The sequence below is a fragment of the Papio anubis genome, chromosome 2 (assembly GCF_008728515.1).
Source record: "Papio anubis isolate 15944 chromosome 2, Panubis1.0, whole genome shotgun sequence".
Taxonomy (NCBI): domain Eukaryota; kingdom Metazoa; phylum Chordata; class Mammalia; order Primates; family Cercopithecidae; genus Papio; species Papio anubis.
The window spans coordinates 94,952,696-94,968,748 of record NC_044977.1 but is presented as its reverse complement, the minus strand read 5'-3'; the positions used below and the strand labels follow the sequence as shown (position 1 = coordinate 94,968,748).

Here is a 16,053-nt window from a genome sequence, read left to right as displayed (position 1 = left end):
TAGCCGGGCGAGGTGGCAGGCGCCTGTAGTCCCAGCTACTCGGGAGGCTGAGGTGGGAGAATGGCGTAAACCCGGGAGGTGGAGCTTGCAGTGAGCTGAGATCCGGCCACTGCACTCCAGCCTGGGCGACAGAGCGAGACTCCGTCTCAAAAAAAAAAAAAAAAAAAAAGTCAACATGGTCTGAATTTATGAGTATGATTATACCCTGTTCTTAGTTTTAGTAATCCTAAGACTTCTTTGGATAACCTCAGGGTATGTCATTTATCTATTGCTGCATGACAAACCACCCTCAAACTTTGTAGTTTAAAACAACAGTGATTTCTTATTTATCATCAAGCTTCTTGCTGTGGGTCAGGATTTAGGTCAGGGTTCAGCAGGCCAATTCTTCTGCTCTGTGTGGCATTGACTGGGGTCTCTTACTTTACTTTGTTCAGCTGGTAGCACAGTTGAACTGGAACATCCAAGATGACCTCTCACCCTCCAGGCCCCTCTCCTCTAATCATTTAGTAGTCTAGTTCAGACTTCCTTACAACAAGAGATAGGAAGTAGAAGCTACCAGTCTTCTTAAGCCTTTGACTCAGAAATCTCAGAACATTGTTTCTTCTACTTTCTGTTAATTAAAGAAAGTCACAAAGCCAATTCTGATTCAAGGGGAGGGGGAAATAGTCTCCATCTCTTGATGTGAGATCTCTACCATATGGGATAGTATGAAATTGAACCTTCAGTCTTTCGGGTCTTCTCTAGGACTTGAAAACTTTTACTGAATGTGTAGACAGAACCTCAGCTGTCTAACTCTTTGTGTAAATTGTCTCTCTGTATACCCTTTTGTTAATAGAGGGGTATATTCTGGGCTTGCAGGTTAGAACCAGGCATAGTCTCACATAAAAAAAGTATTACAGCTGGTCACAATGCAGCGAAATGGCATCTTTTTCCAGTCTTACTTTAGGCACAATGTGGATTAAATTAATTTAAGGATCTCTTTCTGCCAAGACAGCATTCATCTTGGGGAAAATTCATTCCAAGGTCCAAATTACCAAATGGGTTTTGGAAGCCCAGCCAGTTGTTCTTCCCGTTTTGCCTTACTGCAGATTGAGAGGGCCCTCAAAGGGTAGTGAAACCCAAGAGGGAATGAGGAAGCCTGAAAGCTGAGCATTCAGAGGAAAGCTGGAATAGAACAACACCCTCCTCTTGCCTTCCTGGCTGGAGCTTATGCAATGTGGAGTTATCTGCCTGAGGCTTCCAGGAGAAGGAGCTGGAACACAGCATCTCTTTCCCCCCAGGTCTCACAGTGTACTGACAAGTCTTCCCTAAATCCAAAATCCTCTTTCTTCAGCCTGTTTGAAGGCTTTCTGTGTGGCTCTCACTGCTGGATGCTGATGACCGTTCTGTACATTCTTCGCAGATGCATGTTTTGGTGTGACCTTGCTCATGTTGATTCTGTAGTTCAGTTGTTTTTGCTAAGTTTCATGACACAGGTAATTGCAGAAATGAATCTCCTAGAAGTCAGTGAAGATGCTTTCAACTGCAAATTATAGAAAAAACCCAGACTCAATTCGAGCTAAACCAATGATCCTCCAACTTTAATATATATCAGAATCACCCTATTAAAATACCAACTGCCGGGCCTTACCCCCAGAGTTTCTGATTCAAGAAATCCGGGATGGGGTCCAAGAATGTGCATTGTTAACAAGTTTCCAGATGATGCTAATGCTGAAGGTCCAGGGGCCACACTTCGAGGACCACTGACTTCATAGGAATGATATTTTATCTCACCTAAAAAGAGGCTTGGAAGTATGCGGTTCCATGATGAGTTAATTCAGTTACTTATGGACCTCACCAAGGACGTTCTTTCCATCTCTTCTCTTTCCTGCTGTCCATGTCTTGGATCTGTCCTGGTTTCAGGTTGGCTCTGGCAGTTCCAGGTATCCCATCCAGATCCAGATTAAATGACACTGAGAGGAAGAAGTTTGTGGGGCTTTCCCTCTATTGTATTTAAAAACAACAACAGAGAAACTTATTACACTTGGATTTGAGGTCATCAAGTTGAGTCAGAACTTCTAAATTATCAGGCTCCAGAGTCAAAGCTGCAAGAAGGGGCACCCAACAGGCAGAAGTGAAGGGGTTCCTTTTGAGCTCTGCCATTTCCACATGGAATTTCTTTTCATTTTTCCAAGTACTTGCTGCTTCCCAAATCTGGGAAGGATGGATCCTTCTGTGGCCCTGCTTTGCATCGTTTCCCACTTCTCCGTGGTGGATTTTGGCCCTGGGATTGGCCCATCCCTCCCTTAGCATCTCTTTCTATTAAAGAACTGTGCAAGAGTTTCCTGCTCTGGGTGAGGGTTGGAAAGGAGCCCTCTTTCCCTCCCAGCTCAGAGACCCTGTGAGAGGCTGCAGGAAAAAGATTCTTAGGTGGTCTTTTCTGTGTATTCATCTAAACAGACTTGCCTTTCCCACCCCATCACCTCTTGCTCTTCTCCTAGGTGAAACTCGGGGGTAAGTGTACTCCGTGTGTGACTGCTCATGTAATCCTTAGGACTGATGTATTTCTCTGCCCTTCCACCATTCCATCCTTCCCTATAATCCCCACTGAGTCTTGGCCTGTCCTCCAGATCCTGCAAGCCCTGGGGAAGTCCTACCACCCTGGCTGTTTCCGCTGTGTCGTCTGTAATGAGTGTTTGGATGGGGTGCCCTTCACCGTGGACTCGGAGAACAAGATCTACTGTGTCCGAGATTACCACAAGTAAGAAGGGACGGGAGCAGACAGGACCCATTCGTGTAGGCCAAGCTGATCTCAGCAGAGTGAGCGGTAGAAACCAACAGAACTATGTTTGCCAGCTGCCCTTAGATCACAGTCCAGCAAAGGCTTAATGGTTTTGAGGGGTGCAGTAGGGATCTTGGGAGGTCGGTCAATGCCAGTGTTGACAGGAATGGGTTAAAGAATCATGTTTAGTGAGAAAAACAAAAACAGAGCACAAAAAACGAATAATCGTATTCCTGGCTAGGCCTCGGGAGGAATCCACCAAGCGCTGTGGCTTCAGCGTTACCTAACTTCACAAGGCCCCTATGCAGTGCTGGTTCCCACCAGTCTTGGTTTGCCTGGGCCTGTGCTAGGCACCATGAGGGGTGTAAACAAATAGGTTAGTGCTGTCTCCAGAAGAGTGAGAGGCAGCCAGTGTCCTCATTGCAGCTGGGGAACAGATACTAAGGCATATTCCACAAAGTGAGCCAGGTTCCAGACATTCTATGAGGGAGGAGAGCAAAGGGCAGGAGGCAGCCTGGAGGAAGGCTCCATGTGGATTCCAAGTGCAAGTCTGACTCTGGGCTTTGCTCCCAGAAACAACACAGTGTGCATTTACTGCTGCTTTGTTTCTCCCCGCAGGGTGCTGGCCCCCAAGTGTGCAGCCTGTGGGCTTCCCATCCTTCCACCTGAGGTAAGATGCCTTTCCAGACATGCTCCCAGGGTCTAAAACATGAATATCTCCCTGGGCTCATTTACAAGATCCATGTCCTGTCCTTACATCTTTTAAGGTATCCTTTTAAAAATCTCAACTCTGGCCTGGTGCAGTGGCTCACGCCTGTAATCCCACCACTTTAGGAGGCCTAGGCAGGCAGGAAAATTGCTTGAGGCCTAGAGTTTAAGAACAGCCTGGGCAACATAGCAAGACCTCATCTCTACAGAAAATTGTTAAAAATTAGCCAAGCATGGTGGCATGTGCCTGTAGTCCTAGCTGCTTGAGCCTAAGAGTTTGAGACTGCAGTGAGCTATGATGGTGCTACTGCATTCCAGCGGGTGACAGAGCAAGACCTAGTCTCCAAAAAAAATAAAAAATAAAAACTCACCTTTGAGAGAAGTCACGTCCTCACCCCTCCTTGTTGACTGGCTTCCCCGCCCCAGTACCCTTCTTGTGCTGGTTTGTCCCCATGATCAGGTCAAACTCCCTTACCTGATGACTAATTCTTAGATTAGCAGATGAGCAGAAAGACTTGTCTTTTATTCATTTTTTAAAATAAGTGTCCATGTAGGTCTTTCTTTCAGTGTTGACTCCAGCATTCTAGAAGGAAGGGCTCCTGTCCCTCCCACTTTCCCTCTCATCAGCTTAAATGTATTCTTTTTCCAACAAGTACTCCTGATTACCTTCTCCTCCCAAGGCCACCTACTTGTTACCCCAAAACCCTCTTCCCTCCCCACCCTGTGGTACATCAAACCCAGCAGGCCCCTAACAGGTCTCTCGGGCGTGTTCTTGCTTTTCTTTGGTCCCAGGGCTCAGATGAGACCATCCGTGTCGTGTCCATGGACAGAGACTACCACGTGGAGTGTTACCACTGCGAGGTAGGCCCCTCCCCACCCGGCCCCCAGAGCCCATTGTAGACATCCAAGAGAAGAGCATCCGGCGTTGACTGCGGCAAGAGGCGGTCAACAAGATTCTGGCAAGGTTCAGCCCTCTAGAACTTCTGTAGGAAATGGAGTGAAGGCTAGTTCTTGGGGGAGGTAGGAGAAGATGGAAATGCTCGAGGTATAAAACTCTTTCTTTTGCACATTCAGAACTATCAAGTCCTGCAACTGTCGGAGCTACTATACCTGAAGCTGCAGAGCTAGGAGGGTGCTGGAGAGCATGGGTTTCAGGTCCTGTCTGGGGGCCACATTGTCAGACAGGTGTGCGATGTGGGGAAGGGACACCCTCCCCTCCAGCTTGTAGGCTGTTCTGTCTTCCAGAAGCCTGTTTCTCAGCCAAGCCCTGGAAATCAGGAAACCCCTCCTGGAAACAGGCATGTCAGCTGGTGGTGTGAAGGCAGGTGGGGTCCGCTTGCCCCTTCCTGCCCTGTGTCCCAGGATGAAGCAGCACTAGTACCTGATGACTGTTAGGAAAGCTAGGGATCGCCCCTCACCAGCCCCTGTGAAGGGTGACCATGAAATTTCAGCCACAATTAAGTGAATTCACCCACGGAAGGAGATTAGATTCATTTGGTGACCTTGTGAGTAGAGAACAGGGGTGTCCCTCATGTAGACTTGTCCCACTGCCAACACTGAAGAAATGGGTGGGAATCATTGCTGCGGGACCCCAGGTGCCCCAGGTCACTGCAGGAGAAAAAGGTGAGGACATTTGCTCAACAGGCCTCTCCACATTTTCTAGACCAGTGCTATCCAAAAGAAACATAAGGGGTCGGGCGCGATGGCTCACGCCTGCAATCCCAGCACTTTGGGAGGCCAAGGCTGGCAGATCACTTGAGGTCAGGAGTTCGAGACCAGCCTGGCCAACATGGCAAAATCCCATCTCTACTAAAAATGCAAAAATTAGTGGGCATGGTGGCACACACCTGTGGTCCCAGCTACTCGGGAAGCTGAGACAGGAGAATTGCTTGAACCCGAGAGGTGGAGGTTGCAGTGACCTGAGATTGTGCTACTGTACTCCAGCCTGGACAACAGAGTGAGACTCCATCTCAAAAAAAGAAATAAATATGAGAGCAACAAATTAAAGTCATGGTATCATTTTAAGTTTTCTGGTAGCCACAATTAAAAAGTTAAAAGAAACAGGTGAGATTAATTATTTTATTCAGTTCAAAATATCCAGCCAGGCATGGGCCCGTGCCTGTAATCTTAGCACTTTGGAAGACCAAGACAGGGGGATCACTTGAGCCCAGGAGTTTGAGAACAGCATGGGCAACACAGTGAGACCCCGTCTCTACTAAAAATACAAAAATTAGCCAGGCATGCTGTGCCTATAGTCCCAGCTACTTAGGAAGATAGGATCACGTCACCTCACTCTCCTCTGGGTGACAGAGCAAGACCCTGTCTTAAAAAAATAAAAAGTCAAGGACCAGGCACTGTGGCTCACGCCTGTAATCCCAGCACTTTGGGAAGCTGAGGTGAACGGATCACGAGGCCAGGAGATCGAGACGATCCTCGCTAACATGGTGAAACCCTGTCTCTACTAAAAATACAAAAAAATTAGCTGGGCATGGTGGTGGGCACCTGTAATCCCAGCTACTTGGGAGGCTGAAGTAGGAGAATGGCGTGAACCCAGGAGGCGGAGGTTGCAGTGGAGCTGAGATCACGCCACTGCACTCCAGCCTGGGTGACAGAGTGAGACTCCATCTCAAAAATAAATAAATAAATAAAAATAAAAAATAAATAAAAATCCCACTGGGCGTGGTGGCTCACACCTGTAATCCCAACACTTTGGGAGGCCGAGGCAGGCAGATCAATTGAGGTCAGGAGTTCAAGATCAGCCTGGCCAACATGGTGAAACCCTGTCTCTACTAAAAATACAAAAATTAGCCAGATGTGGAGGTGTGTGCATAATCCCAGCTATTTGGGAGACTAAGGCAGGAGAATTGCTTGAACCTGGGAGGTGGATGTTGCAGTGAGCTGAGATCGCACCACTGCACTACAGCCTAGGAGACAGAGAGAGACTGTCTCAAAAAAGAAAAAAAAAATCCAAATATTATCTTTTGAACATGTAATCAATATAAAAAAATTACCCATGAGATTTTTTTGTAACTCCACAATTTATTTCTTCTAAAAAAAATAGGATATGTGTGCAGGTTTGTTACATAGGTGTGTATACGTTATACGTGTGCCATGGTGGTTTGCTGCACCTATTGTCCCATCTTCTAAGTTCCCTCTCCTCAGCCCCCACCTCCCAACAGGCCCTGGTGTGTGTTATTCCCCTCCCTGTGTCCATGTGTTCTCATTGTTCAACTCCCACTTGTGAGTAAGAACATGTGGTGTTTAGTTTTCTGTTCCTGTGTTAGTTTGCTGAGGATGATGGCTTCCAGCTTCATCCATGTCCCTGCAGAGGACATGATCTCATTCCTTTTTCCCATGAGATATTTTTACATCCTCTTTTTGTCCTAAGTCTTGGGAATCTGCGTTTACACTGACAGCACATTTTAAGTGGTTCACAGCAAGTGTTGTGTGGCTGTGTCTCCTGTGTTGGACAGGCCTCCACTGGGCAGGAGCTGTGTTTCTGCACCGGCATTTCCTGCCTATACAGAAAAACACAGCACCCTCTGCTGATTTTGGGGCCTGTGACCTTCAGGTCAGTCTTGCAGTCTGTTTTGATTTGCTTCCCTTGGACATGTCTGCCTCCCCCCAGGACTGTGGTCTGGAGCTAAATGATGAAGATGGCCACCGCTGTTATCCGCTGGAGGACCACCTGTTCTGTCACTCCTGCCACGTGAAGAGGCTGGAGAAGAGACCCTCGTCCACAGCCCTTCATCAGCACCACTTCTAGCCAGAGCCACTTGCAGACATCACGGCAGGGGATGAGGAGCCGGGGTTGCTGCTGCTGCTTCCGGTGGGCCCTGGGGTGGAAGTGGGGTAGGGGAAGAGGAGGGCTGGAAGGGAGAGTTCCTGTGAGCATGTGTGGGGTGCCTTTCCTTTAACCAGGGAGGTGAACACTATCTGCCTGCTACGTGTATTTTCCAAGTGCTTTTCTCTGTTGCCACGTTTTCCTCAGGTTACTCAGGAAAACGCTCCAGCATGTGCGTAGCATATGACCTGAGGTTGCATCATTGCAACAAAGGAATCCTCCTGTCCCCTCTGGGAACATTTCATGCTTCTGAAGGAGAGGTTCTTATTGAGCTTGTTTCACAATATCCCCATGAAGGGACAGCTCAGCTGCCAATACATTCACCCCTTTCTCTTCCTTCAGGAAAATACCTATACCCCAATACCCCCTCCCCCCATACATATCATGGCATGATTTAAGTCTTCTTTTCACCCAAGAGCTTCAGTTCTTCTGCAGAATGGCTGCAAATTGAATTGCATTAAGGCAAGAAGGAAGCTCTAATATGTGCTTTGTATCCTAAGACGAATTTGCTTAGAAAACCAGAGGCAAGATTTGAAATAAGTGAGGCAGGGTTTCCTCCTTAGACACTGACAGCATTCTCTGTGCCCCTGCAAATCCTTACTCTCCTAAAGGCAGCTGAGGCCCCGACAGAAATTTGCCCTATGTGAGTAAAACACGCTTTGGGAGAAGAACTTGGTGCAGGCACCAGGATTTTTTTTTTTGCTCACGTCTTTGTGCTGTTTTTCTCTGGAGTTTTCAAGAGTCAGTGACTTGGAAGGCCACTTCTGCAAGGCAAGTCTCAGGAACCCATGCAGGTACTTCACTTGCACCTGTTTTTAGCTTATTTAATGACGGGCTTTTGGGAAGAACTGCCTGCATACTGAGAGACAGCTTCTTATAAACAAGGAGAGTTTTTGTGTGTGCGAGATCTCTAAGCCAGCGTGGGAGGGAGTGCCTCAGGATAAGTTATTATATTCATTTTGTTGGTTTCTCTCCTGCCCAGTTCTTGGCAGAGGCATTATGTTGGAAGAAACCAGTATAAGGTACACTGCTTTTGTCTGTTTTTTTAGTTGTTTCCCTTCACTTTCAGTCTTCCACACACAAAAAATACCTCACAGATAGAGCTTCACCAAATCACAGATTCAGGAGGAATTTGGCTTTCACACTGGACTCAGATGTCTTCTTCAGTGTGTTGGAAATCACTGGCTTCACACAGGCCCAACTCCAGCTGGTCAGGGCAGAGTGATCGTAACTAAAGGTCAGCGGAGAATAGATCAGATTCAGTGCTTTTACCTTATGCATTTCAGTTTCCTGGCTCCCCAGGGTGGCAGGAGCTGAGGGAGGGCCACACACTGGGAAGATTTCAAGACCACTCTGTGCACTGAAGAGGTAAAACTTGTGCTGCAAGTCACATCGCTGAGGCTGGAGGTCAATACCCCTTGGTATTTTGATTAGAAGAAGCTGCAAAAGAAAGGCAGCCCATTTTACCATTGCCAGCCAGGCTGGGGACACGGGAGCCGGTGTGTGCACTCTGCCTCCTCACCTTGCACCCAGAGCAAGAGGACTGGGTGCTGGGCTGCTGAGGGTGGTCAGTAGAGCCTCTAGTACGTGTGAACTCAGGCTTTTCATTGGGCCTGGCTCTACTTCTAGGCCATGTTTTGACTCATTTGGTAACCATTGCCTGTAAAAAGCACAGAATTGGTGCCGTGGATTATCCCTTCCATGTTGATGAAATTCATTCTGTTGGAATCCTTTGGCCAGATGTCACTTCAGCCAGGGTGTGCATTGTCATTGGTTCTTTTTCACAGGCTGAGCCTCCTGAAAACCCATGAATGCTGGGGTTGCAGAAGTGAACCCTGAGGTGGGGACCCTCTCTTCCCATCAAGTCATCCAGCTCAGTGTGGGCACGGCAGGGGGGTGAATGAAGCCAGCCAATGTGTTAACCTGTCTCTGTCAACCTAAGAATGTTGGCCTTACTGACACACCTTTGCTCCATGTTCAAGACCAGAAGTAGCTGGGATTTGTTTGCAAATTGGGTAATTAGTTTAAAAATCTGTGATTACATTTTTAAATGAAATTTTTTAAGTGGCCTAGATTGAGGTGATTCAGATAGGTTTGCAAATATACCATTTTATATTGTCGAGAAAGAACAATAAGGGAATTTCCAGATGTCCTAGAAATCCTAGCAACAGATTTCTCTGGTTGTCAGTTTCCCTGGAGAAGGTGCCAGGTAGGAATCTCCGATCAGTTGTTTTTCTCCACACTTCAGGCCCTTGCACAAAAGCCATGAAGAGATGTTCATCTACCTGGTATTTTAAATATAAATTATTAGCCAAATAGAATTGTAATGGGGTTGTATTTATGGGCGCCTAGAAAGCAAACACAAGGACTTGGTAGGTCAGGAAGAAAAGGTTTTAAAATTTAGAATGAATAGCTCTCCTGGATTTTCTTTTTGACAATTCTTGGACTTTAGATAAAACAAGGAGGATTGTGGCCGGATTTCAGATCCTAAAGCCAGCCTTCATCTTAGGCCTTTGCCTCATCGTGCCTTTTAGGTTTTCTTACCCACTGTCTCCTGTTTTGTCTTTTTCTTCTTTTCCCCTACCCCTATCTTGGGACATTCAGAAACTGCCTGGGTGGTTTGAGAAGAGACAACCCAGTTTGACCTGCAATATAAGGATCCATTCGTAATCTCTCTCACTGATGTTATTTCCCCATCTGCTGTCTTGGTTCATCTCACCACAGAAGGGCATTTAGTCCTAACCAGCCATCGGCTGCGTATGGCAGCAGGATGGCACTTCCCATTTCTCTGTGGTTAGTGCTCAAGTGAAAACCTCTTTCAGCTGAGTCCTCTGAGCTTCTGCTGTTGAGTCCTGGGTGGCTGATGGAATGATTGAGGAGGTCTGGTCACCCTCAAGCGCCATCATCACCTTGTTTCTGTGGGCTTGTGTCACACAAAATGAAGAACAGAAATGTTAGGACTTAAGAGAATGTTTGGAATTCACACCCCTTTGCAGTCCTTTCAAGGCTGCTGCTATGTGCTGTGTCCCATGCATGTGAAAGTCGAGCTGTGATGGCTGCTGGGACCCCTGCAAAGATCATGTGTGAGAATTGAGCACAAGACCACAAATTATTACTGCTTGATGCACTTGTTAAAACTCTATCTGCCAGGAAACCAATTTTTTTTTTTTTTGAGGCAGGACCTCACTCTGTTGCCCAGGCTGGAGTGCAGTGGTGCAATCTCAGCTCACTGCAGCCTCCACCTAGTGGGTTCAATTGATCCTCCCACCTCAGCCTCAGTAGCTGGGACCACAGGCGTGTACGACCACCCCTGGCTAATTTTTGTATTTTTAATAGAGATAGGTTTCACCGTGTTGCCCAGGATGGTCTGGAACCCCTGGGCTCAAGTGATCTGCCCACCTCCACCTCCCAAAGTGTTGGGATTACGGCCATTAGCCACTGTACCTGGCACAATTTTTTTTGTACCCTCCTTTATGCCAAGAATCAGTTCTAATTTCTTTACTATGTGAAGGAACTTTTAAAAGTAACAAAAAAGGCCAGGCACAGTGGCTCATGCCTATAATCCCAGCACTTTGGGAGGCTGAGGTAGGTGGATCACTTAAGGTCAGGAGTTAGAGACCAGCCTGACCAACATGGTGAAACACTGTCTCTACTAAAAATACAAAATTAGCCAGGTATAGTGGCGCATGCCTGTAATCCCAGCTACTTGAGAGGCTGAGGCAGGAGAATTACTTGAACCTGGGAGACAGAGGTCGCAGTGAGCCAAGATGGTGCCATTTCACTCCGACCTGGGCAACAGAGCGAAACTCTGTCTCAAAAAAGAAAAGAAAAGAAAAGTAAAAGAAAAAAGAGTGAAATATATTAGCTATCTTTTATTCTGAGCCAAAACTTGACAGATGTGGGAAATCTCCATATAGTGTATGAAAATTTCATTGTACAGGGAAATTATTTTCCTCTGTGTCTTTCCTTTTACTATAAAGTGATTCAGAATTTTACTGTTACTATAAAATTATGCAAAGTATTGTGACAAAACTGCATCAATTTGTTGACTATTAAAGTGCTCCTTGAACATTATATTTCCCGGGTCTTTTCTGTGTGTGGAGTCAGCAAACAATGCTTTTTGCTACCTGGACTTTGTGTTCTTTTACAGCTCTGGATTCTTAAAAGTACCACATGGGTATCAAACCTGTGAAGGGTATGAGATTTTACCCTACTTGCAAGCTAACAAAGTGAGCACACCACATGGATTCACGGATCCTGGCAGAAGTTATGAGACTCATAGGTCAGAGACAAAGGACAGTGTATTATAGCAATAGCAGTGACCAGATTATCAGCATTTGCACTGGTTCCCTAAGCTCCAGGCCTCATGAAGAGGGCCAGGTGAGACCTGCACACACAGTGGGCTGCATTACAAGAGGAACCCCCATGCTTAGGGAACCCTGGTATTTGATCATGGGCAGTAAGCCTGCCTGACTTTTGCTCCAGAGACAGACACTATCTCTGTCATCCAAGACTGTTCACTAGATAAACATCCTTGGAAATATAAGTCTGGAACCTGGCACTAGGTGCCTATTCTTACCAGATGTATAAAAATGTGAGAGACCTTAGAGAATCATATCCCAAGAATCAGCAGTTTCTTTTACTGGACCTTTAAGATTGGGATGTGTGACATGCAGTGACATGTAAGGTCACTTTGTCTCTTTTGTGAATGTTACCATTTTTTTTCTTCTGAGGTTATGACCAAAGAATCCTCAAGGTGAGTGATCCTTCAGTTTTGAGACAGCCACATGCAGGAACATGGGACTTGTAGAGTGATGGGGCCAAGTGTGTGGTTAGAATCCTTGGGGTGGGGAAAGAGTTTGTTCTAGACTCCAGTTTAGTCCTTGTGGCTACCAGGTCTGACGTGCCAAGGACACGGGAAAGCTGGGAGTGAGGATGCTGATAGTCATGGCACCTTACACCAGAATAAAACTTTCTTTTTTTTTTTTTTTTCTTTTTAAGTGATAAGAGAACGGCTAGTCTGATTTTACCAACATGGGCTGCTATTTGCTTAAGATTGATGGTGCAAGGGGTGAAGATGCAATCAGGGTAAAAGGTGGTCTGGGGTTGTGGTGTGCTGGCAAACCAGCCCTTCTGGGGCAAAAAATTTAAGAGCCCTGATATGGAGTATTTGCTGATATCTATAATGTAAATATTCCCACTGTGGCCACTTTCCAGTTACCAGCAAGGCATCCCAGCACTAGGGGTTGGGAGGAGATGGCATAGTCCTAAGAGTCAGCCTCGGGCATTGAGCCATGTGGGACTGGGCAGTGGGGTATCTGGTCTGGTTCTAAATGCTGTGATGAAGCAGTAGCAACTGTAATAGCTGATATTTCCTGTGTTCTCACCACATTCCAAGGACTGTATGTTCTTTATCATCCCTCATTTGATAGACAAGACAACTGAGACACAGAAGGGTGAAGTAAACAGAAAGTATGCAATAAGTACTCCATCCCAGACCATCTCGTCCAGAGGGCACTGTCTTGACCACTCTACTACTATGGTTGCTGTGAGGCAGTAACTTGTCCGTCAGTGTACTTCTTCATCAAAGCTACATAGTCAAAAAGCCACAGGAGGCTGTGAGGAGAAGCTCTCTGCTGCTCTGTTGAAGTCTGTATTGGTTTCCTATGGCCACTCTAACAAATTACCACAACCTCAGTGGCTTAAAACAACCCAAATATATCTTTCTGTCATCCTGGACATGAGCCAAAGTCAAGGTTGTCAGCAGAAGCGCAATGCTTTCAGAGGCACTATAGGGGACTGCCCATTCCTTGCCCCTTTTCTGCTTCTAGAGGCTGCCCATTTTCCTTGGCTTGTGGCCGCATCATTCTGGCTGCTTCTATTGTCACATCTCCTCTGTCACCCTCCCTGCCTCCTTATAAGGATGCTTCTGATTATATCCATCCAGATAATCCAGAATCTCCCATTTTGTGATTCTTAATAACATCTGCCGCCAGGCGCAGTGGCTCAAGCCTGTAATCCCAGCACTTTGGGAGGCCGAGGCGGGCGGATCACGAGGTCAGGAGATCGAGACCATCCTGGCTAACACGGTGAAACCCCGTCTCTACTAAAAAAAATACAAAAAACTAGCCTGGCCAGGTGGCAGGTGCCTGTAGTCCCAGCTACTCGGGAGGCTGAGGCAGGAGAATGGTGTGAACCCGGGAGGCGGAGCTTGCAGTGAGCTAAGATCCGGCCACTGCACTCCAGCCTGGGCAGCAGAGCGAGACTCCATCTCAGAAAAAAAAAAAAAAAAACACCTGCAAGGCCCTTTTTACTTTGCAGAATAAGATATTCACAGGTTCTGGTGATGAGGACAGGGAGATAAGGGGAGGGAAGCAGGAGATAGGGTCTGGAGGCAGAGAATCTAAGGCCAATTCGGGCTGACTTCTAAGAACTAAGTCAAAAGGAAAACCCCAACTTTCCATGCCCAAGTAACAAAGGGACCAGAGGCTACTACCTTTGCAACGCCCCCCCACCCCCCAGCCCCTTTTCTGCATGGCAGGTGAAAAATTGAAAGTACCTCTGATTCATCCCCTCCCACAACCAATCAGACTGCTTGCGGGCCAAGTCTTCATTTGAGTATAACTTTGTAACTTCAGCCTCTAATTGGTTGCTTTCCACAACCAGATGTTTGTACAGGGTGGTGTAACTTTGTAACTTTGCTTCAGCCTCTGATTGGTCCCCTCTCACAACCAATCAGACTGATCATGGACCTCTACTTCATTTACATAGGGTGTACAGCAAGGAACCAATGGGCAACCTCTAGGGGGTATTTAAACCCCAGAAAATTCTGTCAGCGGGCTCTTGAGCTGCTTGGCCTGCTCCCACCCTGTGGCGTGTACTTTTGTTTTTCAAAAACTCTTTTGTTGCTTCATTCTTTCCTTGCTTTGTGCGTTTTGTCCATTTCTTTGTTGAAGATGCCAAGAACCTGGACACCCTTCACCCCAGGAGGAGCATTAGTCAGCCTACCACAGACTCCAACAAACATTTTTTGAGAGGAAATGAAAGAGTATTCCTAGGTTATTGGGTGCCTTTTCTTCAAGAAGCCCTGAAAGTGGGGTTTGCATTTTCCCCTGGATTGAAAACAGAAATGCTTCCTACACAAACATGATTGAGACTTTGTACTCTAGGTGTTAAAAAACATTAGAGTAGGTCATACCCTGTGGGTTATGGTCAGAGAGATCTGGTTAGAAGTTCCCAGGTAGGCGACAGCACTAGATATGTGACACTTCTAGGAGAATCCCTGGCTCTGTGGATACGTCTAGGGGTGTAAGGCAGCCTCAGGGACTGCCACCACTTGGTTACATACATGTCCCTCCAACTTATCCTAGCTCTCAAGGACAGGCAGTTCTGGGCCCTGGGTTGCCCATGAGACTTGGTCCACAGCAAGCCTGTGACGGAGTGAAAGTGAGGGGACACCCAATTCGAAAACTCAGCAGGAAGCCAGACTCCATGATAGACAAAATGGATCAAAGTGAATCGGCTCTGTTGTTTGGGGAAATACCTGAGGTTTGTTGTTTTGTGCCAAGAAGATTAACGACACGGACACACGTGGGTAGGTTAAGGAGCGGAAAGTTTAACAGGCAGAAAAAAGAGAACAGCTCCCCCATGCAGAGGGAGGAGGACTCCTAATGGATCTCCCCATTCCTGGCAGGAAGCAGTCTGATACACAGAGGAAGGGTTTGAAGAGGTGGTGTTTGATTTACATAAAGCCCAAGGGATTGGTTTGACCAGCTATGCCATTTACATAGCCCTCGGAGAAACTGGCCATTCCACCTTGATCTTTTATTATGCAGATGGGGTTTTTTACCTGGCCAGAGCCTTGACACCTGCACACATGGCAACAAACAGAAGAGAGGAGAAATCTTCCATATTGGATGTACCTGGCTTCCAGGTGCATTTATCTATGCAAGCTTCTAGCTTGCTTATTTATGCTTGCAGCTTGACTTTTCAGGCTGCTTTCTGTTAGAAAAAAAATGGTTTTGGGGGCTGCTTTTTATTAAAAGAAAAGCCTTACCAAGGACTCGTGTACCCTCACTATCTGCCTGAATAATTTTTTTTAACTTCTATATTAAAAGGTCTACAAGTGGGAGCTGGCCCTAAAAGTAGGTTGTAGAAATTATTTGGATGTGCCAACAAGCTTCATCTGCAGCTTGGACTGTCTTCAGTGGAAGGCCTCTGGCAGATTTTGTAAAAAGTTATATTTATGTAACAATTTTACTATAGGAAAAACTCGCCTAAAGATATGAATTTATATTACTCATCATTGGCTGGTTCCTTATCCTGAACATTGGTTTCCTTGGAATCTGATTTTGGCTTGTTTGGCCTTTAAAAACCCCAGAAGAATGGATGTTTCTGCCAGATTATTTTCTGGTTTTCAGTCTCACTATATGTCACAAAAGCCTTGGTTTATGGTTCCCAACTGGTGAAGAAACGTCAAACTTTGCCTCTCTTAGTTCCTTCTACATGACAATGGGTGGTGGCTGCTCAGATGGAAGCATTTTTTTTTCCCTAAAGCCTATGAGACAGGCTGCAACTTAAACCCCTATTTTACTAAAGGAGAGGAAATGTCCAAGAGCCCAGAGCTAGTGGGTAAAAGCATCATCAGGACTAGAAATGGGGTCTTCTTGTTGCCAATTAGTAGGGGTGAGGGGTAAGTGGCATATGTGACTGCCATCCATGCCCAGACAGGGAATTGTCC

The 16,053-nt window shown here is 46.5% G+C and overlaps 1 protein-coding gene across 1 annotated transcript in view; it reads left to right on the top strand.

The window, feature by feature from the left end:
• Positions 1 to 11,387, top strand: part of LIMD1 (LIM domains containing 1) — an 87,314-nt gene extending 75,927 nt beyond the window's left edge. Inside the window, exons 5-8 of the mRNA XM_003894554.5 lie at positions 2,610 to 2,740; positions 3,380 to 3,431; positions 4,262 to 4,330; positions 7,098 to 11,387. Of these exons, the coding sequence (XP_003894603.1) occupies positions 2,610 to 2,740; positions 3,380 to 3,431; positions 4,262 to 4,330; positions 7,098 to 7,235 (390 nt within the window). The 3' untranslated portion in view covers positions 7,236 to 11,387. The remainder of the gene's footprint in view (positions 1 to 2,609; positions 2,741 to 3,379; positions 3,432 to 4,261; positions 4,331 to 7,097) is intronic.
• The last annotated feature ends 4,666 nt before the right edge of the window (positions 11,388 to 16,053 follow it).